Source organism: Hyla sarda, chromosome 5, assembly GCF_029499605.1.
Source record: "Hyla sarda isolate aHylSar1 chromosome 5, aHylSar1.hap1, whole genome shotgun sequence".
Classification (NCBI taxonomy): domain Eukaryota; kingdom Metazoa; phylum Chordata; class Amphibia; order Anura; family Hylidae; genus Hyla; species Hyla sarda.
The window spans coordinates 167,378,109-167,394,078 of NC_079193.1; the positions used below are offsets into that span (position 1 = coordinate 167,378,109).

The window sequence follows — 15,970 nt, forward strand, 5'->3', positions numbered from 1 at the left end:
AAATTTGAACTTTGGAATTCATCAGTATTTGGACAGACTTCAAACGCTCTAATTTTTTTATTTTTATTGCAGCCTTTTCCCAAATCATTCTGCATTCAACATTCCATAATGAGTGTGTGAAAACAGAATGTTAGACATTTTTGATAATTTATTGAAAAAGAAAAACTAAAATATTGCATTTACATAAGTATTCAGACCTTTTACTAAGTACTTAGTTAAAACACCTTTGACAGCAATTGCAGCCTTCAGTCCTCCTGGGGATGATGGCACAAGGTTTGCACACCTGGATTTGGGGATTTTCTACCATTCTTCTCTGCAGATCCTCTCAAGCTCAAAAGGCTTGGCTCTGTCCCTGGACAGACATTTTCAGGTCCCTCCAGAGAAGTTTCATTGAGTTCAAGTCAGGGCTCTGGCTCAGCCACTCAAGGGCATTTACAGAGTTTTTCCAAAGCAACATCTGTGTTGTCTTGGCTGTGTGCTTAGGGTCATTGTCATGTTGGAAGGTAAATCTTCCACCCAGTCTGAGCCCTATAGCCATCCAGTCATTTATCAAGCCATTCAGTCATTGTACTAATCCCCTAGTGCATACGTCAAGCTCCCACATGCAACCTCAGAGAGAATTTCCATCTGTAATGCCCTTAGACCAAGGTTCGGACTGTCCTCCCTCCTGTTTGTGCTTTGTGTAAAGCCACTTGCATCTTTATTCTATCTACACCCTAATAATAAGGTCATGGTGTAAATTAAAGGTTTCTCTCTTTGTAGAAGATCCTGCTGTGCAACCCACGAATCTCACTCTCTATCCTTCATCACACTCTGACAGAGTATGAGCTCCTGTTGGGTTACAAAATTAGCACAAAACTTAACAAAACCAGATTTGACGATTATTATTCTTGCCACAATAATTACACAAGGAGAATTCCATCCTCCTCTCCTTCTTTTGAGAATTTAATTCCCTGATCTCGAAGGCAAACCCTTCCCATCTTTCTCTTTAGCTAGAATGAGGCAGTGAAATTGTCCCTGCTCCCTAAATTTTTCTACTTCCTGAAGATACTTTTTGTGCCTATACTGCCCCAAACTCTTAAAATTGCAGTCCATGCTTATAATTTTATATGAGTCAAATGTCACCACCATATAACCCCTGCTAGGTTACTGTCATGACCGGGGATGGACAGGGAGGTTGAGCCCTAAGCTGTCCCTAGAAACACTCCATGCCTACTTCCCCGTCCACCCTAAACGGCGGATCGACAACTTGGAGCTGGTCCCTCCCTGCCCTAAAGTGCAATGGGCATAAAAGGTACCCAAACAATACTGTACATAGTCGGGGATAAGTCAGATACATAACGGGAAAACAACCAAACAACCAGATAAAATAGACTGGATATAAATATACAAACAGGGCAGGATATAGTGTACTAACATAAAGTTCAGAAACCGGAATTTAAAATGACAGATATGAATAAATGAATAAGACTAGATATGGAATAAGTATACAGCATAAACCAAGAGGTGAAGGGGATGAACAGATAAGCTGAATGTAAAACACTAAACAGGTCAGGAAACATAGAACACTGTTCACAATGGACACTGAACAAACAACAAACTAGACTCCTTATTCCAAACATGGAGGGACATCAATACCAAAACCAAATAGACTACTAGCCAGCGGGCACACTCCCCTGTGTGATCACGTGATCACCGTGTGATACTGACCTAGAAGGAAACAGAAATATAAAACACGGAACACTAGAATGAGAAAAGGATCAAGATAACAAACAGGAATATTACAAAACCAAACTCCATAACATGGAGGAATACAGGTCAGGACTCTAAACAGGAATACTAAATACAGAGCATGGGTAAAAGCAAGACTCACAGTGTGAACACAGACTAAGATATTACAAGGTACTAAAAGCCGACAGATGTACATAAAACCAAGCAGACTAAATCAATATCAAACAGGAATCAACCATGGTTAAAACTCAGACGAACAAACAAAGGTAAAACAAATAACCAGCACAGTGTTCAGCAGAGCTCGGGATTAAATAGATCTGCCCGAGTTCCCATTGGATAATAGCATTAACTAGTCCCTAACCAGGGAGAATAGCTCATATCGGGTCGGTTCCGGAATGTATCTGAAGCCGGGACTCGGGGCTAATGGCGCGCGGCAGTGATCGCGGTGCCGCGTGCTATTAACCCTTTAGTCGCGGCATTCAAAGTTGAACGCCACGTCTAAAACGAAAGTAAAAGCTGCCCGGCTGCTCAGTGGGGCTGATCGGGACCACCGCAGTGAAAATGCGGTGTCCCGATCAGCTGGGACGCGAGCGGAGGTCCTCTTACCTTCCTCCGGCGTGTCCCTTCGGCGATTGATTGCTCCAAGCCTGAGATGCAGGCTTGAGCAATCGACCACCGATAACACTGATCAATGCAAAACTATGGTTTTGCATTGAAAAGTGTATAAGATCAGTATGTGTAGTGTTATAGCCCCCTATGGGAGCTATAACACTGCAAAAAAAGTGTAAAAAAAAAGTTAATAAATGTGATTTAACCCTTTCCCTAATAAAAGTCCTAATCACCCCCCCTTTTCCCATTAAAAAAAATGTAAATAAAAATAAATATAAACATATGTGGTATCTCCGCGTGCGTAAATGTCCGAACTATAAAAATATATCATTAATTTAACCGCACAGTCAATGGTGTACACGCAAAAAAATTCCAAAGTCCAAAATAACTTATTTTTGGTCACTTTTTATATCATGAAAAAATTAATAAAAAGCAATCAAAAACTCAGATCAATACAAAAATGGTACCGCTAAAAACTTCAGATCACGGCGCCAAAAATGAGCCCTCATGCCACCCCATACGCGGTAAAATAAAAAGTTATAGGGGTCAGAAGATGACAATTTTAAACGTATACATTTTTCTGCATGTAGTTATGATTTTTTACAGAAGTACGACAAAATCAAACCTATATAAGTAGGGTATCATTTTAATTGTATGGACCTACAGAATAAAGATAAGGTGTCATTTTTACCGAAAAATTTACTGTGTAGAAACGAAAGCCCCCAAAAGTTACAGAATGGCGTTTTTTCTTCAATTTTGTCGCACAATGATTTTTTTTCCGTTTTGCCGTAGATTTTGGGGTAAAAATACTGATGTAACTGCAAAGTAGAATTAGTGGCGCAAAAAATAAGCCATCATATGGATTTTTAGGTGCAAAATTGAAAGGGTTATGATTTTTAAAAAGTGCGGAGGAAAAAACGAAAGTGCAAAAACGGAAAAAAAATTAACCCTAAGGGGTTAAAAAATTAACCCTAAGGGGTTAATAAACATATAAATAACACAAAAAAAAAGCATGATGTCAAATTGTGTAACTATACTTCTCTGCCAAATATAGGAAGAACCTCTCTAACCTTTACAGGAATCTGTAAGATGAAAATTTGAAGGAGTGAGGAGATGTTATTAAAATGTTAGCCTAGAATTTATTTATAGGAATGATACTTTAATGCCAATGGCCCTTAATATTGAACCTTAACTATATTTATATAGACTATATTGATATATATTTTTTAAAATGTATTATTTATTTGTGTCTTTAGGGAACTAACCTGGAAGTAAATGTCAGCTAACCTTTTTTATGGAATGTACAAATTTAAGGTAATTAAACTAAAGCCAGAATGGTAAAACTAGTTGGGCATTATCTGCCAGCTTATGTTTTTTTTATATGCATTCAAATTAAATGTTTATTCTGTAAGTAAAATAAAATAAACAAGGATTATCCTTGTTATTCAATGGTGCTCAATGTTTTTTTTTTTCTGTAATTGTTCCCTGTGAAGTGGTCAGACCATCTACTGTACAGTTTACAGGAAGCCTCATCTGTTTGAGGATCCGTACCAGTGGGACTGCAGAAAGGGTCGCTGACTTAGTTGCAGGAATATCAGAATTTGTCTCATGGTAGCACCATGGTTAGGGTTACATTTGCCCTATTTCCAAAATCCAAAGTATATGAAGGCACTCTTCCAAATGGTAAACTTGTGTTAATTTGGATAACATCGTCTGCTTACAGACAACACATGGCCCATGGGCTGTATCTTGCCACACAGGATGCTTAATCGTGACCTTTGACATTAGTCCAAACCCCTCCCTTATATACAACAACTTTATTAGTAGAATGCCTTTAAAAACTTGATATCCACAACATAACATAAAAACAGTAATTGGGGTTACATGCACATATAGATAGTTCAAGCGGGGAGTTAATATTAAATGGAAATTTGCCTTCATAATGTTTAGACAGGTAAACACCAACTTTCCCCAAGCGCTGCCATCCATCGCTCAGTAAGGAAAGACATAAATCATGCACCTGCTGTCAATGAGAAAAAACGCTCAGGTCTCCACGCTCGTTCAGACCGAGCGGTCCCAATGCGTCTGTCCTAAGTATTAGCTCTGTCTCTTTCTGCAATAACTGTGCCTATCCCCTCCAATCGTTTGTGCCAATCCCCTGCCTATAAGCCCTCTTCATATGTGCATCCGCGAACATTTCAGATCCTTACAAACAGAATGGGTATGTCAGCGGGTGATTGATTATATGAAGACTGTCCATAACAACAAAAGAGAAGATTTATGCTATCTAGGACTTGCAGTCGATAAGATACAAGCAGGTGGAGGGGATAGGCACAAACAATTATTGCAGAAAGAGACAGAGTTAATACTTAGGACAGATTCATTGGGACCGCTCGGTCTGAACGAGCGTGGAGACCTGAGCGTTTTTTCTCATTGACAGCAGGTGCATGATTAACGTCTTTCCTTACTGAGCCACGGATGGCAGCGCTCGGTGAAAGTTGGTGTTTACCTGTCTTAACATTATAAAGGTAAATTTCCATTTAATATTAAATCCCCACTTGACCTATCTATATGTGCAGGTAACCCCAATTACTGTTTTTATGTTATGTTATGTTGTGTATGTCAAGTTTTTAAAGGTGTTATACTAATAAAGTTACTAATATAAGGGAGGGGTTTGGACTGATATCAAAGGTCACGATTAAGCGCCCAGTGTGGTGAGAAACGGCCTATCGCCCATGTGGTGTCTGTAACTGGACAATGTTATCCAAATAAACAAAAGTTTACTGTTTGGAAGAGTGCCATTTAATTCTTTGGATATTGGAACTTCACATACCTTACCTTTCAGATGGTAGAGCACCATCCAAAGTAACATTTGGACTGATTGTGTACACTGCTCGAGGATCCTAGGTGTGCTTGGGGAGGAGGCAGTAGTACCAGCTATATGCTGTTCCTTGTATATGATTACATTTGCCCTATGCTCTGTTCCTGATTCCACTTATTTGTATTGTAACTATGTATAAGGCTTTGTGAACACACGTAATATTTCTAACTATTATTTTTCTTATTATTACTCTAAACAAGCTTCCTCAGCACTTTCTGTAATTTCCAGCATAATGGAGAGTTAGGGATATCCGGTGATTGCTCTTGTTGCTTTTCATCCTCATAGCTATACCTGGCAGACGCATACAGTACATATGATTCACGGGTGTCCAATTTTCTTTGACCTATTATACATTTATAGGATATCTTAGTTTCAATATATTTGCTAGTTTCCATTCAATTGGTAACATCCTGAATGGTAGTAGGCACCATAAGAGCAAGCACAGAAGCTATAAAGAGTTATAAAAATAAGTCTTCAATATTCTCAATAGGATTAGGCGAAGATCAACGATCAAATTCAAATTTTCAAATATGATCAGTAAGGATTCACATACTGCATATCAAAACCAGAAAAAAATAGGAAAAGGAAGGATGGGAAATAAATCTAGGAAAGTAGCAAGACAGAACCCACTGCTATCCAAGGATAGCATCAATAATGATTAAATAACATCAAATGAAATAAAATCTGGAAGACTTCCAAGACAATGATAAACTAGTCAAAAGTTATTTTGTGCATATTAAGTCCTATTACTGTATATTTTGCAAAAAGCATTCCACAGGAAGACAATCATATTAATAGTTAAACATGGCAACAATGTGAGATTTTGGTAATGTTTGCTTGGAGCCTGCACAATGTACATTTATTGAAGGAATAGTCAATTCTGCACTGTATCAGAAAATTCTTAAGGCGATTGTTTCTGTCTTTAAGTTTAAGCCAAAGTATAAGTATAAAGTATGTGTTATGTATGAAACCAATGATCTAAAACAAAAAGTCTACATTCAAATGAGTTAGGAGATTAAGAAGTTTTGGATTGGCATACATTCTTGATAAAATCTGAAATGAGCCGTTCAGGCATGAAACCAACTAGTGTATCTGAACTGATGGATAAGTGTACAGAAGATTAAAGGGGTACTCTGGTGGAAAACAAATGTTTTCAAATCAACTGGTGCCAGAAAGTTATAAAGATTAGTAAATTACTTCTATTATAAATTTTAATCCTTCCAGTACTTATCAGATGTTGTATGCTGCAGAGAAAGTTGTGTAGTTCTTTCCAGTCTGACTACAAGTGCTCTCTGCTGCCACCTCTGCCTGTGTCAGGAGCTGTTCAAAGTAGAATCACATCCCCATAGCAAACCACTCCTGCTCTGAACAATGGACAGTGGTGTCAGCAGAGAGCACTGTGGTCAGACTGGAAAGAACAATGCAACTTTCTCTGTAGTATACAGCAGCTGATAAGTACTGGAAGGCTTAAGATTTTTAACTCCTTAAGGATGCAGGGCGTACCTATACACCCTGCGCCCGCTCCCCTTCTGTGGTCCCAGCTGCTATAAGGCATTAACCCCAAAGTTGATTGCGGCATCAAAAATAAAAAATAAACATTCCTGGCTGCTCAGCGGAGCTGATCGGGACCACCCTGTTAAAACTGTGGTGTCCCGATCAGCTGACCCCTATGCTATAGCATAGCATTGAACAGTGTATGCAATCCAAGGATTGCATGTAACAGTCCCATATGGGGGCTAAAAAATAGATTAAAAAAGTTTTAAAAAAGTTAATAAATGTGATTTAACCCCTTCCCTAATAAAAGTTTGTTTCACCCCCTTTTCCACAAAAAAAAAAAAACTTTAAACAAAAATTAACATATACATATGTGGCATCGCCGTGTGCTTAAATGTCCAAACTATAAAATACCGCACGTTTTTGGTCACTCTGAATACCCTTAAAAATTGTATAAAAAGCGATCAAAAAGTCCTATCAAAACATCCCTATATACTGAAAAATAAAAAAGTTATAGGGGTCAGAAGAGGACAATCCCATAAGGGGCTATAACATTGCATTTACTGATCTTTTACACTGATTGATCCATCTCCATAGGAATGGATCAATCAGTGTTTTCGGCGATTGAATGCTCAAGCCTGGATCTCAGGCTTGAAGCATTCATTCGGCGATCGGACAGCACAGGAGAAGGTAAGAGACCTTCCTCCTGTGCTACAGCTGTTCGGGATGCCGCGATTATACCGCGGCGATCCCGAACAGCTCCCTGAGCTAGCCGGGCACTTTTACTTTCGTTTTTAGCCGCGCGGCTCAGCTTTGAGCGCGCGGCTAAAGGGTTAATAGCGCGCGGCACAGCGATCAGTGCCGCGCGCTATTAGAGGCGGGTCCCGGCTTCACTATGACGCCGGGCCCGCCGCGATATGATGCGGGGTCACCGTGTGACCCCGCGTTATATCGCAGGACCGGGACCCATGACGTATGCATACGTCATGGGTCCTTAAGAGGTTAATAGAAGTAATTTACAAATCTGTTTTACTTTCCGGCACCAGTTGATTTGAAAACATTTTTTTCCCACCGGAGTACCCCTTTAAGCTTTCATTCCGTAACAGCAATGCAAAAGACTAAAAACAAGTATACTCTTATCTATGTGGCTTTTAGAATGTAAGCACATTTGAAAATGTCAGCATTTATACCTCTGTGTGGTGTCCCAGCACCGCATTCTATACGGTACTTATTTCTTTATGGGTCCCCATAGCCAGAGTCCCTAGGACGTAGGGATCCCTGTAATCTAGTCTACCCCTAGTCGCCTCTATTCTAATGTATAATCAGTAATTTATGCATAGGTTAATGTAAATAGCATAGTATATGTAGATAAATGGTTAATCACTTGTTTTCATTAGCGTTGCAGGACCTGCGGGTCATGTGACAAGGTGAACTCTATGGTATTTGGCTTAAGGACCTTAGGAGGCCCTGTGACGTAAGCGATCCCATCACACCATGTAAGGTGAATGGCAGACGTTCGGACCAATCAGATTCGCCACGCCCCAGCCCATATAAGGGAGCGGCGGCCATGTTTCTCTCTCTTACCTCGTGGGCTGTCAAGGAAGCAAGACCTGTACAGCAGTAATCGCAGTGAGTTAGGCCCGAGCCTTGCGACAACGGCTGAACAATTATAATTATAGAGTGTATCATCTCCCAAACACTCTGCAGCATCTCTGGATCTAATACCTCCCCTAAATCCGGACAGATCTACAAATCTCTTCCTAAATTACGAGACTTATTGTCTAGCTCAAGGTCCGCAACTACTGCCAGTCGCTAAGTAACCAAAGGACTGTTTGTACGAGACTGTTACTGTGCCGTGAATATTGCAAGCACTTCAGTAAACGTTATTTAAGTTTAAGTTCAAATCTCCTTGTGGACATTCCGTTATTTTATGCACCTATCGTTACTGGGAAGGGCGGCGATAGGCCGGAACACTGATTCAGCATACCAGCCCTCAGCCTGGCGACACGAACTCTAGGGTTAACATTAACCCCTTATATATCTATACCATACCACCACTACCATACACCCCCCAAGGGCTACCACATGTGTATTTAGAACTAGCAATAAATGGCATAAACTCCCTTTAGGTAATATATATTTATGCTTAATTTACAGGGGGGAAAAAAAGAAAAAAAAACTGATATATTTCTACATACCTGCAGCTGTTCTGCTATAAATGGAAGTTGAAGTATTTCTCCAGCTCCTGGGCGATGTAAAGGATCTTTGCTTAGCATCCTAATGAAATTAACATATGCAAATACAGAATTCATGTAGCAAAACAACATGATCAACACGACAATACCAATACATGGAGCACACTGTACCTGTTCTGTAGTAAATTAAGGTCACTAGAGTAACTGTCAGGTAAAGAGGGTGTTGGACTTTCCACAATTTTCAAAACAACAGCTAAGAAACTGTAACCTGTAAAAGCGTGTTCCAAGCAGCACATTTCGTGAAGAATGCAGCCCAAAGACCTATAGAATACATAGATTTAGAGTTAGTACAGTTTTAAAAATGTGTTACATCTGTACGGCTTCTGCACAGAAGATAACTGTACAGTTATCTTTTAAGCATATAACCAAATAATATCTCTGGGTTCACATTTTGTTTTGGCCATACGGGGACCAGATCCGGCTCGGGGATGGGAAAACCAGGTGTTCCGGTTGTCTCATTTTTGCCCCGTATCCAGTTTTGTGACCGGACCTAAAACCGTGGTATGCTGTGGTTTTAAGTCCGGTCACAAAACCGGATAAGGGGCAAAAATGAGCCGACCGGAGTCACTATTTGACTCCAGTCGGCTCATTCAAATGAATGAGATGGGTGCTGGGTCCAGCTGGGATACAGGAGCGCCCGGTTTTCCCATCCCCCAGCCCCATCCAGTCCCCGTATGGCCAAAACTTCATGTGAACCCAGCCTAGTACTGTATTTATTGTGCTGTTTTAGCGGTTTTTTTTTTAAGTTTGTTCAAAAACATTGATTTTAACGGTTCTGCATATCTTTGAACTATGTCTATGGGGTAAAGTTCATGAAATCATTAAACAAAAGCTTTGGCCACTGTCGTTTATTGCATATCAGTCAAGAGCATGAGGACATTATGTCAGCAAAGACAGTTGTCCGCAAATAGAGGAAAAGGAAACTTCCACATGCTTTCTAAGAAAACCCGGCGAGAGCATGTCCATCATTTAGAATACTACAGAGTAATATTTTTTTGTTTTTACCCCTAGCCTTAACGTTATCTTTTGTTATTCTCAACCCTAACACGCATGTAATGAAATACAACAATAATCCATTTGTGATGTAGCTTGTGATCATCGAGATACAAAACATGCAAGGAAGCACAACATTTTATTCTAAAGGTAACATATTCACAATATCACCGTGTCACAAAGTATATGATCAATAAAAATTGTGGAGTTCAGAAATGAACCTAGTGGATGTATGTAATGGATGAATACAGATTCTGAGTTGGTAGTAGTGCCCTAAAAAGTCCCTGGGCCTTTCAACCTAGAAGAGTTTCTCAATAGCAGATGAACACTATCACTGGGCAGTAATGTAGTCACGGACCCCTGCTGCATCCATGCCAGCCCACCCATTGTTACAACACACCTTAATCTTTGCTTTGAGTTACTTAATGTTCTACACAGAGCAGGCTTCATTAACCAAAGCAAGCTTGTGTACCTGTATTGCTTCTTTGAGTTTATAAAGGGCAACCTAGGTCCATAAATGACACCCTGGATACTGAGCAAAAATGCCCCTGTAATAATCCAGCACTCTCTCATCTCTGTTTTCTAGGATGTCTAAAATTCTTGGATAGGAAATCTATGCAACAATAATGGTTCATAGGAAATGTTTCAGGGTTCTGCATTTTTTATATAAAAGCACACAATGCATTCTGAGTTAATATGTTATTAAGTGCTTTTGTAATACTATAATGCTGTAACTATGGTGTAATTGAATAATTTGTGTTTGTGCACATAAATCCCAGAGTCAAATAGTCCAGTGTAAACATTGACTACAATCCCACCATAAACACAACAACAACTAGGAACTGGGATATGTGGCATATAAACATATTAAAACATAACCTTTATTTGGTATCTAGTTAAAAGATGATTATTTAGAGGTTAGTATATATAACAGTGCAAATAAGAAAATGTGCGAACCAGCAAATCATAACTCAAATTTCCCACTGCACATATATCAGCACAAAACCTCAGAAACACATACCGGTATATAGGTGACAATACTAGCAATAGTTAGTCAGGGTCATATAGGAGATAAAGTGTACTCTACCCCTAAGCGACCTATCAATACCCTATATGGGGTGTTACGCCGAGCGCTCCGGGTCCCCGCTCCTCCCCGGAGCGCTCGCTTCACTCCCTCCGCTGCAGCGCTCCGGTCACGTCCTCTGACCCGGGGCGCTGCGATCCTGCTGCCAGCCGGGATGCGATTCGCGATGCGGGTAGCGCCCGCTCGCGATGCGCACCCCGGCTCCCCTACCTGACTCGCTCCCCGTCTGTTCTGTCCCGGCGCGCGCGGCCCCGCTCCCTAGGGCGCGCGCGCGCCGGGTCTCTGCGATTTAAAGGGCCACTGCGCCGCTGATTGGCGCAGTGGTTCCAATTAGGGTTTTCACCTGTGCACTTCCCTATATTACCTCACTTCCCTTGCACTCCCTTGCCGGATCTTGTTGCCTTAGTGCCAGTGAAAGCGTTCCTTGTGTGTTCCTTGCCTGTGTTTCCAGACCTTCTGCCGTTGCCCCTGACTACGATCCTTGCTGCCTGCCCCGACCTTCTGCTACGTCCGACCTTGCTTCTGCCTACTCCCTTGTACCGCGCCTATCTTCAGCAGCCAGAGAGGTGAGCCGTTGCTAGTGGATACGACCTGGTCACTACCGCCGCAGCAAGACCATCCCGCTTTGCGGCGGGCTCTGGTGAAAACCAGTAGTGGCTTAGAACCGGTCCACTAGCACGGTCCACGCCAATCCCTCTCTGGCACAGAGGGTCCACTACCTGCCAGCCGGCATCGTGACAGTAGATCCGGCCATGGATCCCGCTGAAGTTCCTCTGCCAGTTGTCGCTGACCTCACCACGGTGGTCGCCCAGCAGTCACAACAGATAGCGCAACAAGGCCAACAGCTGTCTCAACTGACCGTTATGCTACAACAGTTGCTACCACAGCTTCAGCAGTCATCTCCTCCGCCAGCTCCTGCACCTCCTCCGCAGCGAGTGGCCGCTCCTGGGATACGCTTATCCTTGCCGGATAAATTTGATGGGGACTCTAAGTTTTGCCGTGGCTTTCTTTCCCAATGTTCCCTGCATCTGGAGATGATGTCGGACCTGTTTCCCACTGAAAGGTCTAAGGTGGCTTTCGTAGTCAGTCTTCTGTCCGGAAAAGCCCTGTCATGGGCCACACCGCTCTGGGACCGCAATGACCCCGTCACTGCCTCTGTACACTCCTTCTTCTCGGAAATCCGAAGTGTCTTTGAGGAACCTGCCCGAGCCTCTTCTGCTGAGACTGCCCTGTTGAACCTGGTCCAGGGTAATTCTTCCGTTGGCGAGTATGCCGTACAATTCCGTACACTTGCTTCAGAATTGTCCTGGAATAATGAGGCCCTCTGCGCGACCTTCAAAAAAGGCCTATCCAGCAACATTAAAGATGTTCTGGCCGCACGAGAAATTCCTGCTAATCTACATGAACTTATTCACCTAGCCACTCGCATTGACATGCGTTTTTCTGAAAGGCGTCAGGAACTCCGCCAAGATATGGACTCTGTTCGCACGAGGCGTTTCGTCTCCTCGGCTCCTCTCTCCTCTGGTCCCCTGCAATCTGTTCCTGTGCCTCCCGCCGTGGAGGCTATGCAGGTCGACCGGTCTCGCCTGACACCTCAAGAGAGGACACGACGCCGTATGGAGAACCTCTGCCTGTACTGTGCTAGTACCGAACACTTCCTGAGGGATTGTCCTATCCGTCCTCCCCGCCTGGAAAGACGTACGCTGACTCCGCACAAAGGTGAGACAGTCCTTGATGTCTACTCTGCTTCTCCACGTCTTACTGTGCCTGTGCGGATGTCTGCCTCTGCCTTCTCCTTCTCTACAGTGGCCTTCTTGGACTCTGGATCTGCAGGAAATTTTATTTTGGCCTCTCTCGTCAACAGGTTCAACATCCCAGTGACCAGTCTCGCCAGACCCCTCTACATCAATTGTGTAAATAATGAAAGATTGGACTGTACCATACGTTTCCGCACGGAGCCCCTTCTTATGAGCATCGGATCTCATCATGAGAGGATTGAACTTTTGGTCCTCCCCAATTGCACCTCGGAGATTCTCCTTGGACTTCCCTGGCTTCAACTTCATTCCCCAACCCTGGATTGGTCCACTGGGGAGATCAAGAGTTGGGGGTCCTCTTGTTCCAAGAACTGTCTAAAACCGGTTCCCAGTAACCCTTGCCGTAACTCTGTGGTTCCTCCAGTAACCGGTCTCCCTAAGGCCTATATGGACTTCGCGGATGTTTTCTGCAAAAAACAAGCTGAGACTCTACCTCCTCACAGGCCTTATGATTGCCCTATCGACCTCCTCCCGGGTACTACTCCACCCCGGGGCAGAATTTATCCTCTCTCTGCCCCAGAGACTCTTGCCATGTCCGAATACGTCCAGGAGAATCTAAAAAAGGGCATCAAGAAATCTGTGCAACTCATCTCCCGCTTCTATTGGTGGCCGACTCTGGAGACGGATGTTGGGGACTTTGTGCGAGCCTGCACTATCTGTGCCCGGGATAAGACTCCTCGCCAGAAGCCCGCTGGTTTTCTTCATCCTCTGCCTGTCCCCGAACAGCCTTGGTCTCTGATTGGTATGGATTTTATTACTGATTTACCCCCTTCCCGTGGCAACACCGTTATTTGGGTGGTCGTTGATCGATTCTCCAAAATGGCACATTTCATCCCTCTTCCTGGTCTTCCTTCTGCGCCTCAGTTGGCTAAACAATTTTTTGTACACATTTTTCGTCTTCACGGGTTGCCTACGCAGATTGTCTCGGATAGAGGGGTCCAATTCGTGTCTAAATTCTGGAGGGCTCTCTGTAAACAACTCAAGATTAAATTAAATTTTTCCTCTGCATATCATCCCCAGTCCAATGGACAAGTAGAAAGAATTAACCAGATCCTGGGTGATTATTTGCGACATTTTGTTTCCTCCCGCCAGGATGACTGGGCAGATCTCCTTCCATGGGCCGAATTTTCGTATAACTTCAGGGTCTCTGAATCTTCCTCCAAATCCCCATTTTTCGTGGTGTACGGCCGTCACCCTCTTCCCCCCCTCCCTACCCCCTTGCCCTCTGGTCTGCCCGCTGTGGATGAAATTTCTCGTGACCTTTCCATTATATGGAGAGAGACCCAAAATTCTCTCTTACAGGCTTCTTCACGCATGAAGAGGTTCGCGGATAAGAAAAGAAGAGCTCCCCCCGTTTTTTCCCCTGGAGACAAGGTATGGCTCTCCGCTAAATATGTCCGCTTCCGTGTCCCTAGCTACAAGTTGGGACCACGCTATCTTGGTCCTTTCAAAATTTTGTGTCAAATTAATCCTGTCTCTTATAAACTTCTTCTTCCTCCTTCTCTTCGTATCCCTAATGCCTTTCACGTCTCTCTTCTCAAACCACTCATCCTCAACCGTTTTTCTCCCAAATCTGTTCCTCCCACTCCTGTTTCCGGCTCCTCGGACGTCTTCTCGGTCAAGGAAATTTTGGCTGCCAAAAAGGTCAGAGGGAAAAATTTTTTTTTAGTAGACTGGGAGGGTTGTGGTCCTGAAGAGAGATCCTGGGAACCTGAGGACAACATCCTTGACAAAAGTCTGCTCCTCAGGTTCTCAGGCTCCAAGAAGAGGGGGAGACCCAAGGGGGGGGGTACTGTTACGCCGAGCGCTCCGGGTCCCCGCTCCTCCCCGGAGCGCTCGCTTCACTCCCTCCGCTGCAGCGCTCCGGTCACGTCCTCTGACCCGGGGCGCTGCGATCCTGCTGCCAGCCGGGATGCGATTCGCGATGCGGGTAGCGCCCGCTCGCGATGCGCACCCCGGCTCCCCTACCTGACTCGCTCCCCGTCTGTTCTGTCCCGGCGCGCGCGGCCCCGCTCCCTAGGGCGCGCGCGCGCCGGGTCTCTGCGATTTAAAGGGCCACTGCGCCGCTGATTGGCGCAGTGGTTCCAATTAGGGTTTTCACCTGTGCACTTCCCTATATTACCTCACTTCCCTTGCACTCCCTTGCCGGATCTTGTTGCCTTAGTGCCAGTGAAAGCGTTCCTTGTGTGTTCCTTGCCTGTGTTTCCAGACCTTCTGCCGTTGCCCCTGACTACGATCCTTGCTGCCTGCCCCGACCTTCTGCTACGTCCGACCTTGCTTCTGCCTACTCCCTTGTACCGCGCCTATCTTCAGCAGCCAGAGAGGTGAGCCGTTGCTAGTGGATACGACCTGGTCACTACCGCCGCAGCAAGACCATCCCGCTTTGCGGCGGGCTCTGGTGAAAACCAGTAGTGGCTTAGAACCGGTCCACTAGCACGGTCCACGCCAATCCCTCTCTGGCACAGAGGGTCCACTACCTGCCAGCCGGCATCGTGACATGGGGTGCGAGAAACTGGCCCCCTAGATATGGCCCTCTCTCTAGCACTTTCCCTAGCTGTTTGACACGTAACTGGGGCACTTGCTCTAGAAAGGGTGACTCCCGTGTCGCTGGAACCTGATCCCTACTCTGTTGACATAGAGCTAAGTGCACACATAGGATAACTGAGCCACCATAGGATACTTTATTATAAAGAGCTCAAAATGTATTGCACACATCAACCAAGTGTAGGACTGAAGAGATGGTTATACCTGATTATGTTCTGCATCTAACTGTTAGAACCTTCTTTACATACTTTTACTTTAAATACATTTCGAGCTCTTTATAATAAAATATCCTATAGTGGCTCAATTATCCTATGTGTGCACTTAGCTCTATATCAACAGGGTAGGGATCAGGATCCAGCAACACAGGGGTTGCCTTTTCTAGGGCGAGTGCCCCAGTCACGTGTCAAACAGCTACGGAAAGTGCTAGAGAGAGGGCCAGATATTGGGGGTCAGTTTCTCGCATCCCCTAGGGGTATTGATAGGTAGCATAGGGGTAGAGTGCACTTTATCTCCTATATGACCCCCAACTTGCTATTGCTAGTATTGCCACCTATATATGAGTTTC

General features: G+C 44.0%; 1 protein-coding gene across 3 annotated transcripts in view; it reads right to left on the bottom strand.

Annotated features, from left to right (window-relative positions):
• NEK11 (NIMA related kinase 11) overlaps nucleotides 1-15,970 on the bottom strand; it is a 331,532-nt gene that overhangs the window by 112,078 nt on the left and 203,484 nt on the right. For all 3 annotated transcript variants that reach the window (XM_056520669.1, XM_056520670.1, XM_056520672.1), the window contains exons 7-8: nucleotides 9,082-9,231; nucleotides 8,914-8,992 (exon numbers count right to left, since the gene is read on the bottom strand). In XM_056520669.1, coding sequence (XP_056376644.1) covers nucleotides 8,914-8,992; nucleotides 9,082-9,231 — 229 coding nt within the window. The remainder of the gene's footprint in view (nucleotides 1-8,913; nucleotides 8,993-9,081; nucleotides 9,232-15,970) is intronic.